We start from the raw sequence: 21175 nt of genomic DNA on the forward strand, positions 1-21175 counted from the left end.
TGCTCAAACTCAAGTTTAGGTCTTAGCTGATAACTTAAATCACAAAATAAAAATTTTTTAATTCTTTGGAAAATGCACAGCTGCATATTATTCTGTGCAGGCTGTTGGGGTCCTTTAATGGACCAGGACCTGGCAGTCCAGAAGCGACCATAAGAAAGTGAAAGAGAGAAAGAGGCTGATACTCCCTTGTTTACGCAGAAAACCAATAAAGTCCTTGACACAGGACTTGCGCCTCTCACAAAGGCACCGGGCGCCCTCTCGAGGTGGGGTGAAGGCACAGGGCACCTTCTGGAGAGAGTCTTAGAAGCCCGGGAAGGAGAGTGAGCAAGACGGGTCTCTGTGCTTCAAGGAATCAGGAATCAGCCAGAGAGAGAGAGAGACAGAAAGAAAGAAAGAAAGACATGGGGACCTAAGCTCTGATGGAGCAAAGGTGCTTTAATGATTTTTCTATGAGTATATATAAGCTGTGGTACAAGAAGTTTCTTATGACTATGATAAAGATCAGAAAACCCAGCGTACAGCAACCATTACCAAGGGAACAAGGGATTAATAATGGTCACAAAGTCAGAAGACCATCCATATCTCAAGAAAGGGGATCGAGACTAAGCAGTTTTGTCATAACGAGAATGTTTACTAAAGGAGACTCAAGCCTGTCTCACACAACGACCTTGGTTCCTGGGAGCAGCGTGCTGCTCCATCTGAAAAGAAACAAAGGACTTGTGAGAAACAGCACATAGGAATCCTCCTGTTAAACACTCCCTGACAGCAGGCCACAAAGAGTTACAATTTGAGGAAAGAGAAATATTAATATTTGGTAATTGTATACAACCAGAAACAGCTACTTAAAAAAAATGCAACCAGTATCCTAAAACATCTTTTTCTGAATATCAACAATACTGAATTTTTAGAAGTACCTACACACCTGATTACAATAATCTCTGGCACAAGGAACATATATAAAGCCTTTAGCCTAGTCAGTGAAGCAGAAACAGATGTTTTTCTGAAATTCTCTTGCTTTTTCTATGATCCAATGGATGTTGGCAATTTGATCACAGGTTCCTCTGCCTTTTCTAAATCCAGCTTGTACATCTAGAAGTTCTTCGTTCACATAATACTGATGCCAAGCTTGATGGATCTTGAGCATTACTTTGCTAACATGTGAAATGAGTGCAGTTGTGCAGTAGTTTGAACATTCTTTGGCATTACCCTTCTTTGGGATTGGAATGAAAACTGACCTTTTCCATTCCTGTGGCCACAGCTGAATTTGCCAAATTTGCTGGCGTATTAAGTGCAGCATTTTAGTCGCATCATCTTTTAGGATTTGAAACAGCTCACCTGGAATTCTATCACCTACACTAGCTTTGTTTGTTAATAGTGCTTTTTAAGCCCCAGTTGACTTCACAATCTATGATGTCTGACTGTAGGTGAATGATCACACCATTGTGGTTATCTGGGTCATTAAGACCTTTTTTGTATAGTTTTTCTGTGTATTCTCGCCACCTCTTCTTAATATCTTCTACTTCTGTTAGGTCCATACCATTTCTGTCCTTTATTGTACCCATCTTTTCATGAAATATTCCCTTGGTATCTCTAATTTTATTCAAGAGATCTCTAGTCATTACCATTCTATTGTTTTCCTCTATTTCTTTGCATTGATCACTTAGGAAACTCTTTTTCATCTCTCCTTGCTATTCTTTGGAACTCTACATTCAGATGGGCATATCTTTCCTTTTCTCTTTTGTCTTTCATTTCTCTTATTTTCTCAGCTATTTGTAAGGCCTTTTCAGATAGCCATTTTGCCTTTTTGCATTTCCTTTTCTTGGGGAAAAAGAAACTAAAACAGCAATGCCTTAAAACTGACTATATCTTCCACAGAAAATGTTGTTTTTATGAAATTCTTTCAACCACATGCCACACAGCTTCTCATCAATTCTCTTCTGTTAAGATCCCCTCAATTACAGTAATGGAGACCTGATACATACATTAAGAAACCTTCAAATATCTACTACAGGAATATAGTATCGATAGACTGAATGTTCTGCAGTATATTGTAATTAAAATCTCTTTTATGAGTCAGAAAGTAAAAGTAAACCAAACAAAAATATTCAGATGCTCTACAGCATGAATCCAATAGTGAAGACGGTGTCAGTAAAAATGCAGGACACGTAACAGTTTAGCAACACGTGATTGCCCAAAGACTGTGGGGAATTTCCTCTTTCCTGTATCAATAACTTCAGATGCTTCCCTCTATAATTTTCATAGAACAAAAAGATAGAATGAAATGAGCTTTCAAGCCTAAGCTTTAAGATGTAAAAAGCATGTTTTTCAATAGATGCTATAATTCAAATTCCTAAATATGTAGTTAAAGTTATGACAAAAAGCATCAGAATAAGCACTGAGCTCTTATAACTTATTTAGCATGCGACACAAATGTTCTCATCTGACAAATGTAACACTGGTACAAAATTATCTACAGATGATTCCTGCAACTCATAATTTCTGAAAGGACAGTTGTTAAGTGTTAGCCCATATTTGAGGGTATCCTCAAATGTATCCTTTCAACAAATCTTAACTGAGCGTCTTCTAAGAACAAAAGCCGTATCCTAAATGCTGTAGCAGAGAAGACTGACCTTTAAACAGCACTGAATTAAGAAGTGAAGTTAAGACATAAGGGAAAATAAGTTCAAAAAAAGTCTTTGATATTTGTTGAATGATATAAAGTAGAAGGTGACAAGGACCATAAGAAAGTTATTTAAGTTATGGTATTTCATAAAGGTGAAAGGAGGAAATTCTAGTTGTGAAGGTTAGAAAAGACTAATGGGTAAAGTAACATTTAAGGTGAGCTATGAATAAGTTTCTAATCCTTTCTGAATATGTGTGCATTTACATATTATACATATATTATTCAGCATGGACATGAATAAATATTAAAACAGCTCAATGTCAATGGAATGGTGCAGAACAGAGACAATGTCAAAATTCAGTAATCAGCATTTGGCAGTAGATTTGCCTCCAAACTACACTCACAAAGTGTGTTATAAACAACTTCAGGTTGCTTCATTACACACAAACCTAGGGAATTGGGAACCAACTCTATAATTTTAAGTGTTTAAAAGAATTCACAAAATACATGACCTATGGATGACTCAAATTTAACTCAAAGAAATTAATCCTAACATTTTCAGAAACTCTCAAAACCAAATATGTGTGCCTCTTTAGAGATATTTTGCTATTTCCATTTGCCACTAAGAGTTTTCATATTTTTAAAATCCATATCACTTCATCATTTCTAGCTCCAAAATTATTCACTGAAATAACATTTTAGTTTTAAAAGATCAATTACTTTGATAACTCATAATCATTAGAATTTATTGAAGATATGCAGGTAATTGTAATAGTGTAAGATATAATTTTTAATTTGCAGATTTCAACTACAGATTAATTTTAAGTAATTTTACAACTTTATTTGGAGCATTTGTCTCCACATATTTTAAGCTCCTTTTTTTTTTCTCCTTATTATAGAAAAGTAATTCATCACAGAAATAAAATCATGTGCCTAGTTAATACATAATTTTCCAGGATACATCTAAATTCAAATAAAAACATGACCAGTATATTACTGACATAGATATTTTAAACTATTTAACAAAGTATCTATAATATTATAATATTATTTTACTTGTCTAATTCCAAATATACTGAGAGTAATTATTAGAGTGGTTTTTTGTGTGATTAATTCTCCATAAGTAACCTTGAATAAATGGATTTCTTCATTTATGGTAGCAGCTATTGGAAATGGTCTTAAAATGTAATGGATTTAGTAACACATGTTGAACTCTTCCTGTGACACATAAAGAGGAAGTCACTGATAGATGCAGAAAGTCCTCTGGCTCAGATGTCAGAAAATTTTTGAAGTAGAACATCTACAGTTATTTCACTCCTTTGTTCAACTTCAACCCCTCTAAATTCTAGCTGTTTATTTTGTTTTTTAAATAACTCCTTCATGAGAGAAATAAATGTTTTAAGATCAAAAGGGGACTTCCCAGGAGGCACTAGTGGTAAAGAACCGGCCTGCCAATATAGGAGACAAGAGATGCAGGTTTGATTCCTAGGTTGGGAAGATTCCGCTGGAGCAGGACATGGCAACCCACTCCAGTATTCTTGCCTGGAGGATCCCATGGACAGAGTAGCCTGACAATTTATAGTCCATAGGGTCGCAAAGAGTCGGACACTAACTGAAGGGACTTAGCACAAACAGAAGATCAGAAAAGGGTGGTTCTTGCTATTATTCTGTAAAATAATGTTCAATACTTAAAAGATAATGAGAAAATTGATAATAAGAATACAAAACTATAACTTCTATAGCATCATAATATTAGACTTGCAAGTAGTTAGAACTAAACAAGTTCAATTATTTTTTCCTGATGAATTAGTCCAGCCCCAGACTGAACACAGGGCACCCACTATAGTTCTAGCTCCAGAATACTGCTCAAAGAAATCCATTCTACCATGAGATACTCTAAATGTTACAAATGTCTTCCCTGTAGTGAACAAAATAATGCAGCTCTGTCTCTTCATCCTTTGAGCCTATATTTTATTTTCTGCTTTCTTGTCTCAACATTAAGTAACTGTACCCCCATGTCTAGAGCAAAATACTTTAAGAATTTGAAGACAATTATTATGACTATTCAGAGACTTTGCATTTTTCAGGTTAAACATTCCTTCATTCATATTACATCTATCACTTTATTCAAGATGGTGGCCCTCCTCAGATATATAGTTGGCATTCAATAATCTCAAATGGAGAAATGAAAACAAACACTCCAGAGTTGCTTCTACAAGAGCAAAATACAAGGGCATTTAATTGAAATCACATGAAATTGCAAACACTCAATTTTTGAGCTACAAGAATGACAGTTTCATACAGTTCAGCATAATAGCATTATGTTCCTTAGTGTAAGTATTGAATATTATTCAATAAATTCTCCAATCCCATTAGCTTTTTGAACAGCTATGTAACACCAAAGCATCATATTAGGTTTGAAGCCAAATAAATCCCACTGGCAATTTTCCCATTGACAGCTAGTCTTCTGCAATAAACTTTACAGAATATTATAATGTAAGAGTTTACTTACCAGCCACTTACCAGTTTTTTTATTCTTAAAAAGGTATTTTGATCTCTTAGAGAACCATTGTAGCCTTAATCATATAATGTCTTACTATAATTCAGTCATATACTAAGTGGAAGATAAGTAAATTCAATTTGATTATACAGTGTGAGTGACAAATAGATTCAAGGGATTCGATCTGATAGAATATCTGAAGAACTATAGAGAGAGGTTTGTAACACCGTACAGGAGGTGATGATCAAAACAATCCCCAAAGAGAAGAAATGCAAAAAGGCAAAATGGTTGTCAGAGGAGGCCTTGCAAATAGCTTAAAAAAGAAGACAAGCAAAAGGCAAAGGACAAAAGGAAAGATATATCCATCTGAATGACAGAATGGGAAAGACTAGAGATCTCTTCAAGAAAATTAGAGATACCAAGGAAAAATTTCATGCAAAGACAGGCACAATAAAGGATAGAAATGGTATGGATTTAATGGACCTAAGAGAAGCAGAAGATATTAAGAAGAGGTGGCAAGAATACACAGAACTATACAAAAAAAGATCATAATGACCCAGATTACCACAATGGTGAGATCACTCATCTAGATCCAGACAACCTGAAGTGTGAAATCAAGTGGGCTTTTGAAAGCATCACTATGAACAAAGCTAGTGCAGGTGATGGAATTCCAGCTGAGCTATTTCAAATCCTAAAAGATGTGAAGTGTGGAAGTGTTGCACTCAATATGCCAGCAAATTTGGAAAATGCAGCAGTGGCCAAAGACTGGAAAAGGGTAGTCTTCATTCCAATCCAAAAGAAAGACAATGCTAAAGAATGTTCAAGATACCACACAATTGCATTCATCTGACATGCTAGCAAAGTAATGCTCAAAATTCTGCAAGCTAGGTTTCAACAGTATGTGAACTGAGAACTTCCAGATATTCAATCTGGCTTTAGAAAAGGCAGAAGAACCAGAGACCAAATTGCCAACATCTGTTGGATCATAATAAAAGGAAGAGAATTCCAGAAAAACACCTATTTATACTTTATTTACTATGCCAAAGCCTTGACTCTATACTGTCACCCTGCTTATCGAAATTATATGCAGAGTACATTATGTGAAATCCTGGGCTGGATGAAGCACAAGCTGGAATAAAGATTGCCGGGAGAAAAATCAATAAACTCAGATATGCAGATGACACCACCCTAATGGCAGAAAGTGAAGAGGAACTAAAAAGCCTCTTGAAAGTGAAAGAGGGGAGTGAAAAAGTTGGCTTAAAACTCAACATTCAAAAAACAAATATGGCATCTGGTTCCATCAGTTCAGTTCAGTCACTTAGACATGTCCAACTCTTTGTGACCCTGTGGACTGGAGCATATTAGGCTTCCCTGTTCATCACAAACTCTTGGAGCTTACTCAAACTCATGTCCATCGAGTGGGTGATGCCATCTAATCATCTCATCTTCTGTCATCCCCTTCTCCTCCCCACTTCAGTCTTTCCAAGCATCAGGGTCTTTCCCAATGAGTCAGTTCTTCACATCAGGTGGCCAGAGTATTGGAGTTTCAGCTTCAACATCAGTCCTACCAATGAACACCCAGGACTGATCTCCTTTAGGATGGACTGGTTGGATCTCCTTGCAGTCCAAGGGACTCTCAAGAGTCTTCTCCAACACCACAGTTCAAAAGCACCAATTCTTTGGAGCTCAACTTTCTTTATAGTCCAACTCTCACATCCAAACATGACTACTGGAAAAATCACTTCATGGCAAATAGATGGGGAAACAATGGAAACAGTGACAGACTTTATTTTCTTGGGCTCCAAAATCACTGCAGATGGTGACTGTAGCCATGAAATTAAAAGACGCTTGCTCCTTGGAAGAAAAGCTATGAGCAACCTAGACAGCTTATTAAAATGCAGGGACAATACTTTGCCAATAAAGGTCTATCTAGTCAAAGTTATGTTTCTTTCCAGGAATTGTGTGTGGATATCAGAGTTGAACCATAAAGAAAGCTGAGTGCTGAAGCATTGATTCTTTTGAACTGCTGTGTTAGAGAAGACTCTTTAGAGTCCCTTGGACTACAAGGAGATCCAACCAGTCAATCCTAAAGGAAATCAGTCCTGAAATATTTATTGGAGTGACTGATGCTGAAGCTGAATCTCCAGTACTCTGACCACCTGATGCAAAGAACTGACTCATTAGAAAAGACCCTGATGCTGGGAAAGATTTAAGGCAGGAAAAGGGGACGACAGAGGGTGAGATGTTTTGACGGCATCACCAACTTGATGAACGTGAGTTTCAACAAGCTCCAGGATTTGCTGATGGACAGGGAAGCCTGGAGTGCTGCAGTCCCTGGGGTCACACATAGTCAGTTAACCAAAAAAGGATGCACATAGCTCTCTTAGAGGAAACCCCTAGAGCAAACATGTTGGGTGACAAAAGAGGAATGTGCTTGTGGGGCAAAGATGACATCTGCTACATAAGGCCTAAAATACGATCCAGTTAAAGTAGTATATTCAATATGTCAGCAAATTTGGAAAACTCAGTGGTGGCCACAGGACTGGAAAAGGTGAGTTTTCATCCTAGTCTAAAGAAGGGCAATGCCAAAGAATGTTCAAAGTACCGTGCAATTGTGCTCATGTCACCTGCTGGCAACGTAATGCTCAAAACCCTTCAAGCTAAGCTTCAGCAGTACATTAACCAAGAATTTCCAGATGTACAAGCTGGGTTTAGAAAAGGCAGAGGAAGCAGAGATCAAACTGCTAACATCTGGTGCATTACTGAGAAAGCTAAGAAGTTCCAGAGAAACACCTACTCCTGTTCATTGACTACGTTAAAACATTTGACTGTGTGGATCACAACAAACTGAAAATCTCTTAAAGAGATAAGACCTTTAAGATGGTAGACCTCCTTACCTGTCTCCTGAGCAAACTGCATGCAGTCAAGATGCAAGAGTTAAGCCAGACATTGAACAATGGACTGGTTCAAAATTGGGACAGGAATACAACAAAAAGGCTGTATGCTGTCACCCTCTTATTTAACTTATGTGCAGAGTACATCATGCAAAATGCTGGGCTGGATGAACCCCAAGGCAGAATCAAGACTGCTGGGAGAAATATCAACAACCTCAGATATGCAGATGATACCACTCTAATGGCAGAAACTGAAGAGGAACTAAAAGCCTCTTGATGAGGTGCAAGAAGAGTGGGGAAAAAAAGCTGGCTTAAATCTCAACATTACAAAACCTAAGATCATAGCCTCCAGTCCCATCACTTCATGGGAAATAGAAGTGGAAAATGTGGAAACAGTGACAGATTTTATTGTCTTGGGCTCCAAAATCAATGCAGATGGTGACTGCAGCCACAAAATTAAAACACATTTGCTCCTTGGAAGAAAAGCTATGACAAACCTAGACAGTGTATTAGAAAGCAGAGACATTACTTTGGTAACAAAGGTCCATATAGTCAAAGCTATGGTTTTTCCAGTAGTCATGTATGGATGTCAGAGCTAGACCATAAAAAAGACAAAATGCCAACGAACTGACACTTTCAAAGTGTGGTACTGGAGAAGACTCTTGAGAGTCCCTTGGACAGCAAGGAGATCAAACCAGTCTGTCTTAAAGGAAATCAACCCTGAATATTCATTGGAAGAACTGATGCTGAAGCTGAAACTCCAACACTCTGGCCACTTGATGCAAACAGCCGACTCATTAGAAAAATCCATGATGCTCAGAAAGACCGAGGGCAGGAGGAGAAGGGGGTCACAGAGGTTGAGATGGTTGGATAGCATCACTGACTCAATGGACATGAGCTTGAGCAAAGTCCAGGAGACAGTGAAGGACAGGGGAGCCTGGAGTGCTGCACTTGTGACCTGGGGTCACAAAGAGCTGGACACGACTTAGCGACTGAACAACAACAGCAGCAACATAAGCCCTCTTCTCTAAGGTCAGGAAACATAACAGAACTTTAAGAACATGAAAATACAAATAGCACCTTAGGAAATCTGAGGCAATAAAGGAATATGTATGAGATGAAGGAACAAAAGTAAAGAGAAACTCCAGAAGAACTAAGTGAGATAGAGATAGGCAATCTACTCAAGAAAGTGTTCAGGTAGTAATGGTAAAGATGGTCACAGAATTCAGAAGAATAATGAGAAATTAGAACCTTTAAAGAAAGATTAATAATTAAGAAAGATGTAATACTTAGTAAAATAGACTATAAAATAATTATTGCTACAAAAGACAAAGAGAGACACTACACAATGATGAAGCAATAGATCCAAGAGGATATAACAACTGTAAGTATATATATTAACAGACCATATATATATATGAACTTATTATTGCTAAATGGCAAATAAGTATATATGCTGAACCTATTAATAAATTACAAAAGGCAAATGTTAACAGACATAGAAGAGGAAGTTGACAGCAGTAACACAATAGTAAGGAACTCTAAACTCCATTTATATCAATGGACAGATCATCCATATGTAAAATCAATAAGGAAACACTTGCCTTAAATGACACATTAAACCAGATGAATCATAAATATATATATATATATATATTTATATATATGATATTCCATCTGAAGGCAACAGAATATACATCCTTTTTAAGTGCACATGGAGCCTTCTCTCAGACACATCACATAGTAGGCCACAAAGCAAACCTTATGAAATTTAAGAAAATTGAAATAATATCAAACATCTTTCAAACCACAGTGATTGAGATTAGAAATCAGCTACAAGAAAAGAACTGCAAAAAAACACAAACACATGGATGCTAAACAATATGCTACTAAACAACCAACAGATCCCTGAAGTAGTCAAAGAGGAAATTAAAAAAAATACCTGGAGACAAATGAACACAAAATATGATGATCCAAAACCTATGGGACACAGTAAAAGCAGTTCTAAGAGAGAAGTCTACAGCAATACAAGCTTACATCAGGATTTAAGAATAAGTTCAAATAAACAATTTAAACTTACACCTAAAGAACTTGGAGAAAGAACAAATAAAATTCAAAATTATTAGGAGAGAAAGTATAGATCAGAGAAGAAATAAATGACAGAGTATAAAAAACCATAGAAAAAATCAATTAAACTAAAAGTTGGTTCTTTGAGAAAATGAACAAAATTGATAAACCTTCAGCCTGACTTAACAAGAAAAGAAAAGGGGGGAGAGGAATAAAATCTCTACAATCAGATACAATAAAGGAGAAGTTACAACCAATACCAGAGAAATGTTACTAAAAAATATCACAAGAAGACTACAACAGCTAAACAGCAATAAAATAGAAACTTGGAAAAAACAGACAAATACTTAAAAACATATAATCTCCCAAGACTGAACCAAGAAGAAATAGAAAATATGAGCAGAATAATAACCAGTACTGAAACTGAATCAATAATTAAAACACTCCCAATGAGCAAAAGTCCAAGGGAAGATGACATCAGAGGTGTATTCTACCAAACATTTACAGAAGAGTTAACACCTATTCTTCCAAAAATATATCCAAAAATTGCAAAGAAATGAATATTTCTAAAATCATTCTATGAACCTAGCATCACCTTTATACTAATATTAGACCAAAAAAAAGGAAAGAAAGAAAAGTACAGACCAATATCATTGATAAACAGATTCAAAAATCTTCAACAGAATACTAGCAAACTGACTCCAATGATAAATTAAAGGACAATACATCATGACCAATGAGATTTATGACAAGAATGCAAGGATTTTTCATTATCCACAAATCAATCAATGTGATACACCACATTAATAAACTAAAGATTAAAAACCATATGATCATCTCAATAAATGCAGAAGAAAGCTTTTGACAAAATTCAATATCCATTAATTATAATAACTCTTTAGAAAGTGAGCATAGATGAAATATACCACAACATAATAAAGGCCATATGTGAAAAACCAATAGCTAATATCATACTCAACAGTATAAATTTGAAAGAATTACCTCTAAGATCAGGGACAAGAAAATGTTGCCCCCTCTCACCAGTTTTGCTCAACACAGTATTGGAAATCTTAACCACAGAAAGTAAACAGGAAAAAACAATAAAAGAAATCTAAATTGGTAAGGAATAAGAAGTAAGATTGTCACTGTTTGTAGTTGAAATGATACTATCCGCAGAAAACTATAAGATGCGGATGAAAGAAACTGAAGATGAAACAGATGGAAAAATACACCATGTTCTTGAACGGGAAGACATGATATAGATATATACAGATATATCTATATCTGTATCTCTCTCTCTCTCTCTCTATATATATATATATACACACACATACATATAATGGCACATTAACCATATAAATAGGATAAAATTTTACATTTGCAACAACATGAATGGACTTGGAGAATATTTTGTTAAGTGAAATAAGCTACTTTATATGTGGAATATAAAAAAATACAACAAACTAGTGAATATAACAAAGAGAAAAAGATTCGCAGATAGAAAGAAGAAACTAGCAGTGACCAATGGGGAGAGAGAGAGTGGGAGGGGCAATTCAGGGGTAGAGAACCAAGACTAAAGTGAAAAGATCCTTAAACTAAGGACTAAGGTAAAAACCATTATGTATGAAATAAGCTATAAAGATATTCTACAAAACGTAGAGAATTTAGTCAATACTTTATAATAACTATAATTGGAGTACAACCTTTAAAATCTGCAAATCAGTATATTGTACATGTGTAACTTATACAATATTACACATCAACTATACTGAAATAAATAATGCGTTTCTCATGATGTACTCTGCATATAAGTTAAATAAGCATGGTGACAATATACAGCCTTGACGTACTCCTTTTCCTATCTGGAACCAGTCTGTTGTTCCATGTCCAGTTCTAACTGTTGCTTCCTAACCTGCATATAGGTTTCTCAAGAGGCAGGTCAGGTGGTCTGATATTCCCATCTCTTTCAGAATTTTCCAGTTTATTGTGACCCACACAGTCAAAGGCTTTGGCATAGTCAATAAAGCAGAAATAGATGTTTTTCTGGAACTCTCTTGCTTTTTTGATGATCCACTGGATGTTGGCAATTTGATCTCTGGTTCCTTTGCCTTTTCTAAAACCAACTTGAACATCTGTAAGTTCATGGTTCACGTATTGCTGAAGCCTGGCTTGGAGAATTTTGAGCATTACTTTACTAGCATGTGAGATGAGTGCAATTGTGTGGTAGTTTGGCCATAAAGTCTTTGGCATTGCCTTTCTTTGGGATTGGAATGAAAACTGACCTTTTCCAGTCCTGTGGACACTGCTGAGTTTTCCAAATTAGCTGGCATATTGAGTGCAGCACTTTCACAGCATCATCTTTCAGGATTTGAAATAGCTCAGCTGGAATTCCATCACCTCACTAGCTTTGTTCATCGTGATGCTTCCTAAGGCCCACTTGACTTTCCATTCCAGGCTTTCTAAGGCCCACTTTGACATTCCATTCCATTCCATTCCACATCACATTCCAGGATGTCTGGCTCTAGGTGAGTGATCACACCATTGTAATTATCTGGGTCGTGAAGATCTTTTTTATACAGTCTGTGTATTCTTGCCACTTCTTCTTAATATCTTCTGCTTCTGTTAGGTCCCTACCATTTCTGTCCTTTAGTGAGCCCATCTTTGCATGAAATGTTCCCTAATTTGTATTTAGATTGGTGCAGATGTAATTATGCATTCATGCTGTGAATTTCAAATCATTATAACCAAGCTCAAATATACCATTATTAATCAAAATAGGAACCATTAGAATCAACACATTTTTGCCAATGAGAAATAAGTTTGCTTATTCCTGTAGCATAAAAATCCATGTTTTAGGATTTGACAAATTCTTGAAAAGAATTTTCTATATCCTGCTGGTTGTGGAAGTGTTTTCCCTGCAAAATATTATAGAGATGCTTGAAGAAGTGGTGGTTGGTGAGAGGTTAGGCAAATATGGTGGATGAGGTAAAACTTCATATCCTAATTTGTTCAACTTTTGAAGCTTTGGTTGTGCAACATGCCGTCAGGTTTGCCATGGAGAATTGGATATTTTCTGTTGACCAGTGCCAGTTGCAGGCGTTATAGTTTTTAACGCATTTCATCAATTTGCTGAGCATACTTCTTAGATGTAATGATTTCACTGGGATTCAGAAAGCTGTAGTGGATGAGACCAGCAGCAGACCATGAGATTTTTTTTGGTACAAGCTTGGTTTTGGAAAGTGCTATAGAGCTTCTTCTCGTCCAAGCACTGAGCTGGTCATTGCCAGTCATCACAAAAATATCCAGTTTTTGTCACAGATCACAATCCAGTTAAGAAATGCCTCATTATTATTGTGTAAAATAAGACATCACTTCAAAAATGCTTGTTTTGATTTCTGGTCAGCTCATGAGGCATGATAAATGTATCAGGCTTTTTCACCTTTCCAATTTGCTTCAAATGCCAAATGACCATAGAATGGTTGATGTTAAGTTCTTGGGCAACTTCTCATTTAGTTGTAAGAGGATCTGCTTCGATGATGGCTGTCAGTTGGTTGTTCTCAACTTCTGATAGCCAGTGATTACACTTCTCAACTTCAAGACTCTTGCCTCCTCTGCAGAACTCCTTGAACCACCACTGCATTGTACATTTGTTAACAATTCCCAGGCCAAATGCATTGTTCATGTTATGAGCTGCTTTACAACCCATTTTGTACTCAAATAAGAAAATTGCCCGAATTTGCAATTTGTCTAACATCACTTACATGGTTTAAAATAAATATAAAATAAACAAGTAATAATATTACACCAAGCAATAAGTCATTAGCAAAAAAATAGAGAAATGCCCATTATAATGATGCATGACATAACCTTTATTTTGAATGTATTCCAATATCAAATGGCCAATTTCAACAATACAAAACTGCAGTTACTTTTGCACCAACCTAATAGGAGAAGGCAATGGCACCCCACTCCAGTACTCTTGCTTGGAAAATCCCATGGACGGAGGAGCCTGGTAGGCTGCAGTCCATGGGGTCGCTAAAAGTCGGACACGACTGAGAAACTTCACTTTCATTTTTCACTTTCATGCATTGGAGAAGGAAATGGCAACCCACTCCAGTGTCCTTGCCTGGAGAATCCCAGGGATGGGGGAGCCTGGTGGGCTGCCGTCTATGGGGTCGCACAGAGTCAGACACGACTAAAGCAACTTAGCAGCAGCAGCAGCAATAGGGAACTGAGTTTCTACTTTATTTTCAAATAACAAGTTACTACCTGTCAAAGGGCAGATAATTGATATCAATCACCAGACTTAAAATCCTTTAAAGCAATATTTTATAAAACCAGCAGTTGACCTCAAAAAGTGAGACTGAACCCACACTTCAACTGTGTAAGAACTGGATCACACTAAATTTAGGTAAGACTGAGGAGAACACAAATCAAGGCTAGATTATTTCACAGAAAGATCATAAATGAGCTAAACATTGAAGACTATTAAAAACAAAACACATGGCATTGAAATATGTATGATATCATATATGAAACGAGTCACCAGTCCAGGTTCGATGCACGATACTGGATGCTTGGGGCTGGTGCACTGGGACGACCCAGAGGGATGGTATGGGGAGGGAGGAGGGAGGAGGGTTCAGGATGGGGAACACATGTATACCTGTGGCAGATTCATTTTGATATATGGCAAAACCAATACAATATTGTAAAGTTAAATAAAATAAAACAAAACAAAATTGCTTTCATCAAATTAAAATGAAATAAAATTAAAAAGAAATTCAATCTTTGGGTTGAAGATGACTTAAAATAACCAAAAACAAGAAAGTATCATCTTGATTACATTGTAACTTATGCCATGTCTTACAGCATAAAAATCATATTTTTAAAATTCCAATTCTTACCTCTCTCCATTCTTTATTTCCAACTCCTTGTACATATAAGACACAAACTATAAAAAGATGAAAAAAATAAATGTATCTAAACATTTTTCATAAATATCAAGTGAACAAACCCAATTTATTTTTCAGCTGTCCAACAGGTATGTTAAAATTAGTTCTTAATACCTCACCTTACTCTGGCAGGAAAATTGCTAATAAATCATCGCATGATTAAAATTTTTGTAAATAAGCAAAAAAACTATAACAGGTCTTTAGATATTAACATGTATAGGTCTTGGCACAAAAATATAATAGTTATTTGCTAACGTCTTCAATTACATTATGCTACAAATGTAGATGATTTTTTTTTAAAACTAAGGTAAAACAGTTTTGTGAATTCTCTGTGGGCTCAGCTGGTAAAGAATCTGCCTGCAATGTAGGAGACCAGGGTTCAGTTCCTAGGTTAGGAAAATCCCCTATTGAAGGGAATGGCAACCCACTCCAGTTCTCTGGCCTGGAAAATTCCATGGATGGAAGAGCCTGGTGGGCTACAGTCCATGGGGTCTCAAAGAGTCGGATACAACTGAGCAACTAACACACACACAAACAGTTTTGAAGTATTTCAGTATGTTACCAGTCATAGGTCACGCTCTTCCTAGGATGCTTAAAATCCTCAGAAGCATCATAGGAAGGAAAATCTGCACCAAATCAAATGCTAAACTTAATATCTGCAACTCCTATCCTCAATGTTTGTAAACAAGAAATCCTATCAACCACAAACAAGTCCAAAAAGAGTAGATTAAGAGTCTAGAGTAAAGATTAAGGGATAAAAATATCCCATTCACTTACTAATGAGTCCTGGGAACTTTAAATACTCACAATTGTAATGCCTTTTCTCCAGTGACAATCTCAAGAGTTCTTTCATCAACTGAAAACACCTCTCTCCCGTCATTAAACCACACAGTTTCATACATTTGTACAGATGGAGAGCAACTAGATATCAACTTCTTTTTTTGACTTATACATTATTTCTATTGTTTTCTAATTAAAATTGGCTTTCATTGTACAATTCATCTCCAGTTCTCAATATATATGTAATTAGTAATAAAAAAATTCAACTCATTCAAGATGTTATATAATTCACTTGGTTATACATGACTTTATATACTTCCTTTATTCACAAAAAAAGGAAAATTGTTACTCTGTGACTTGATCACTTAGAATTATGGCCCATTACAGCTGTCTTTCAAATATAATTTCTACCATATGGCTTTACAACGAGGTTTTAATTTCAAAATGAATTGTCCTGCATTGGAGTCATTTGCGTTTTCTTCTTAGTCTCTAAGTGCTAAGCAATTCCCTCTCTTTAGCCAGAGTACTGCCCACGTAGATAAGAATGCAGGGCCTGAGACCATATTCCTCCTTACTTTCTAGTCTTTAAGACAATATTTAAGTAAAAATTATAATTTTCATACAACTTTTTACAAAATCAAGTAAGTAAAATAAGTTGTTGTTCAGTTGCTAAGTCGTGTCCAACTCTTGACCCCACGAACCACAGCACACCAAGCTTCCTTTTTTTTTCACTATTGCCCAGAGTTTGCTCAAACTCATGTCCATTGTGTCAGTGATGCCATTGAACCATCTCACCCTCTGTTGCCCCCTTCTCCTCCTGAATAGACTATTTCAAAAAGCAAGTTAAATACTTACTTGGATCAGATTTAGAAAACGTGTCTCTGTCCAGAAGATTTCTGTTGAAGAAAAAAGAAAATACTAGATAAATGTAATATCAAAATATTTATATAAATGTATAAACATATAAATGTAATGTAATGACTTACAAGTTCTAAAATTTAAATTTGTGCTGGATATTCATCCTCCACTAACTGGTAATGATTTATAAAAGCTATTTTACATTTTTATATTTAATACTTACAATAAAAATCTCATGTTTACCCTGTCCTATTTTTCTACCAAGAGTACCACCCATGTGCACTTATCAGTACCATGCTTAATATTTGAAAGGCTTTTTTTCATATCAACCTGATACACTTTCATATTCCAGGTTTTTAAAAATTACTCTTTCCATGGAATCATGATACACTGAGAAAATACAATCAACAGAACAGCACACACCAAAAAAAAAAAAAGAAAATCAGACTACATCTTCAAATATTCTCAAAAAGAAAAGAAACTATCAGAAATGTTTGTATTTGGAACTGTAGTTTCAAAGACCACTAGTCAGAAATCAAATTAAAATAATCCACTTGTCCCTTAAGCAGACACTATGACTTCAGCAGTGACTGAAAACACAGTAACATTTTAAAACATTTCCATTTGAGAATATACTTTGTTATATATTTATAAAGGAAGTGCTCCACTTAAGTGGAAATTTTCTAGTTTTCCCTGTGTCTAGTTTTGCTCATTAACTGTCCTTAAAAAATGTAATTCAGCTCTTTCTTTCAGAGATCATAAAAATCAAGGAGAGACAGTACAAATATTGCAGGGAGCTTAGAACTCAAAAACTGTGTTATACACATATAAATGAAAATAATGTGATTCTAGTACCTTACTTATCTTAAAAAAAAACCCATACAATTTTTAACCACGACTGAGGAGCCAAGATGGCGGAGGAGTAGGATGGGGAGAACACTTTCTCCCCCACAAATTCATCAAAAGAGCATTTAAACGTCGAGTAAATTCCACAAAACAACTTCTGAATGCTGGCAGAGGACATCAGGCACCCAGAAACGCAACCCAACTCTTCGAAAGGAGGTAGGAAAAAATATTAAAGACAAAAAAAAGAGACAAAAGAGGGAGGGACGGAGTTCCGTCCCAGGAAGGGAATCTTAAAAAGAGAGAAGTTTCCAAACACCAGGAAACCTTCTCACTGCCGAATCTGTGCTGAGCTTTGGAAGCACAGAGGGCAACATAACAGGGAGAAAAAATAAATAAACAATTAAAACTAGCAGATTGCGAGCCCTACGGTAACTCCCCCAGCAGAGAAGCAGCGCAGACGCCTGCATCCGCCATTAGCAAGCAGGGGCTGGGCAGGGAGGCGCGGCGTGGGCTGCATCGCTGAGAGTAAGAATCTGGCCTGAATACCCTGAGCGCTATCTGAGCGAAAGAATTTGGGCTAGCAAACCAGACTGTGGGATATATACCACGCGAAAAGCCAGCCCTGACCTAAGACCGCCAGGCCCGCGCACGGAACAAAGGACTGAACAGAGATAGCCGGCTGCAGACCTTCCCCCTCCGGTGACAGGCAGCCAGAGCCAGAAGGGGGCAATCGCAGCCCCAGAGAGACATTATCTATAAAACTGTAAGCAGGCTTCTTTGCTAACTAAAACTTCTTGGGGGTCTGGATGGTCAACATCTGCCTGAGAAGGTGTGCCGGTTTTACACCCAGATAACCGAGTGGCGGGGAGGCAATAAGTCGCAGCATTGGCACTCGCCAAACTCCTCATCACCTGAGCTGCTCGGACCTGGGAAGAGCACAAAACGCAGGCCCAACTGAGTCTGCGCCTCTGAGGACTACCCGAGTGCCTGAACCTGAGCGGCTTGGACCTGGGAGGTGCATGCAGCCCAGGGCCGGCCTCGGATTGTTCCCGGCAGAACAACCTAGAGTCTGAGCAGTGTGGACAGGGAGGCTACACGCGCCGTGAGCGGGGGCAGACCCAGGGTGGCTGAGGCACTGCGAGCCCACGCCAGTGTTATTTGTTTGCAGCATCCCTCCCTCCCTCCCCACAGCGCGACTGAACAAGTAATCCTAAAAAAAAAAAAAAAAGTGTCCTCCACCGTGCCCTTTGTGTCAGGGCGGAAACCAGATACTGAAGAGACTAGCAAACAGAAGAAGATATAACAGAGGGAAACGCCTTGGAAGCTACAGGCAATAGATCAAAACCCTGTGGTTACTACGGACTACATAGGAAGGGGCCTATAGATCTTGAGAAATATAAATCTGACCAAGGAACTAGCCAAAAATGAACTGAATCCACAACACCCACACACAAAAAAACAAAAAAGTCCTAGATATATTTTTATTATTTTTATGATCATTCTTTCTTTTTTTTTTAATTAAAAAAATTTTTTAAGTCCTCTATTGTTCCTTTAATTTTCACTTTTATAACCTATTACTTTGCAAAAAAAAAAGACCCTATTTTTTTCTTCTTAAGCAAACTTCATATATATATATTTTATAATTTTTTGACCTTGTTTTTTTTTGTTTGTTTTTTTCTTCTTTTCTTTAACATTGTATTTTTGAAATTCCAAACTCTACTCTAGATATTTAACTTTCGCTTTTTGGTATATGTTATCAATTTTGTACCTATAGTTTTTTTTTATATAATTTCTGTGACTTTTTTTTTTCTTCTTCTTCTTCTCTGTTTCTTTCTCTTCTTCTTTTATATAACATTGTATATCTGAAATTCCAAACTTTACTCTAGATTTTTAATTTATGCTTTTTGGTATTTGATATCAATTTTGTACCTGTAATTTCTTTATAATTTTTGTGACATTGTTTGTATTTGTTTGTTTTCTCTCTTTATTTTTCTTCTTCTTCTTCTTCTTTTTCTTTTTTTAACATTGTATTTTTGAAATTCCAAACTCTACTCTAGATTTTTAATTTTTGCTTTCTGGTATTAGTTATCAATTTCGTACCTGTACTTTCTTTATAATTTTCGCGACCTTGTTTGTTTTTGTTTGTTCGTTTTTTCTCTCGTTCTTTTCCTTCTTCTTTTCTTTAACATCGTATTTTTGAAATTCCAAACTCTACTCTAGATTTTTAATTTTTGCTTTCTGGTATTAGTTATCAATTTTGTACCTGTACTTTCTTTATAATTTTCGCGACCTTGTTTGTTTTTGTTTGTTCGTTTTTTCTCTCTTTCTTTTCCTTCTTCTTTTCTTTAACATCGTATTTTTGAAATTCCAAACTCTACTCTAGATTTTTAATTTTTGCTTTCTGGTATTAGTTATCAATTTTGTACCTGTACTTTCTTTATAATTTTCGCAATCTTGTTTGTTTTTGTTTGTTTGTTTTTTCTCTCTTTCTTTTCCTTCTTCTTTTCTTTAACATCATATTTTTGAAATTCCAAACTCTACTCTAGATTTTTAATTTTTGCTTTTATGTATTTGTTACCAATTTTGTACCTTTAAGGACCCAATTTCAGGACCCATTTTTCACTAGGGAGCGAGATTACTGGCTTGACTGCTCTCTCTCCCTTTGGACTCTCCTTTTTCTCCACCAGGTCGCCTGTGTCTCCTCCCTAACCCCTCTCTACTCTACCCAACTCTGTGAATTTCTGTGTGTTCCAGACGGTGGAGAACACTTAGGGAACTGATTACTGGCTGGATCTGTCTCCCTCCTTTTCATTCCCCCCTTTTATCCTTCTGGCCACCTCTGTCACCTTCCTCCTTCTTCTCTTCTCTGTATAACCCCGTGAACATCTCTGAGTGGTCCAGTTGTGGAGTGCACATAAGGAAGTGACTACTGGCTAGCCCACTCTCTCCACTATTGATTCACCTCATCTCATTTGGGTCACCTCTAACTCCCTCCTCCCTCTTCTCTTCTCCATGTAACCCTGTGAACCTCTCTGAGTGACCCTCACTGTAGAGAAACTTTTCATCTTTAATGTAGATGTTTTATCAATGGTGCTGTATAGAAGGAGAAGTTTTGAAACTACTGTAAAAATAAGACCGATAACCGGAAGCAGGAGACTTAAGTCCAAACCCTGACTCCAGGGAACTCCTGACTCCAAGGAACATTAATTGACAGGAGTTCATCAAATGCCTCCATACCGACACTGAAACCAAGCACCACACAAGGGCCAATAAGTTCCAGGGCAAGACATACCAAGCAAATTCTCCAGCAACAAAGGAACACAGCCCTGAGCTTCAAGATACAGGCTGCCCAAAGTCACCTCAAAACTATAGACATCTCATAACTCATTACTGGACATTTCATTGCACTCCAGAGAGAAGAAATACAGCTCCACCCACCAGAACACCGACACAAGCTTCCCTAACCAGGAAACCTTGACAAGCCACCTGTACAAACCCACACACAGTGAGGAAACGCCACAATAAAGAGAACTCCACAAACTGCCAGAATACAGAAAGGACACCCCAAACTCAGCAATTTAAACAAGATGAAGAGACAGAGGAATACTCAGCAGATAAAGGAACAGGATAAATGCCCACCAAACCAAACAAAAGA

The 21175-nt window shown here is 36.8% G+C and overlaps 1 protein-coding gene across 3 annotated transcripts in view; it reads right to left on the reverse strand.

Annotated features, from left to right (window-relative positions):
- The window catches only part of CPNE8 (copine 8), a 277445-nt gene that overhangs the window by 206543 nt on the left and 49727 nt on the right, over positions 1-21175 (reverse strand). For all 3 annotated transcript variants that reach the window (XM_027542564.1, XM_027542562.1, XM_027542563.1), the window contains 2 exons: positions 16672-16712; positions 14989-15035 (listed from right to left, as the gene is read on the reverse strand). Coding sequence is in view for 2 of the 3 variants with exons in the window: in XM_027542562.1 (XP_027398363.1) it covers positions 14989-15035; positions 16672-16712 (88 nt within the window). In the remaining variant the exon portion in view is untranslated. The remainder of the gene's footprint in view (positions 1-14988; positions 15036-16671; positions 16713-21175) is intronic.

This window comes from Bos indicus x Bos taurus, chromosome 5 (assembly GCF_003369695.1).
Source record: "Bos indicus x Bos taurus breed Angus x Brahman F1 hybrid chromosome 5, Bos_hybrid_MaternalHap_v2.0, whole genome shotgun sequence".
NCBI lineage: Eukaryota > Metazoa > Chordata > Mammalia > Artiodactyla > Bovidae > Bos > Bos indicus x Bos taurus.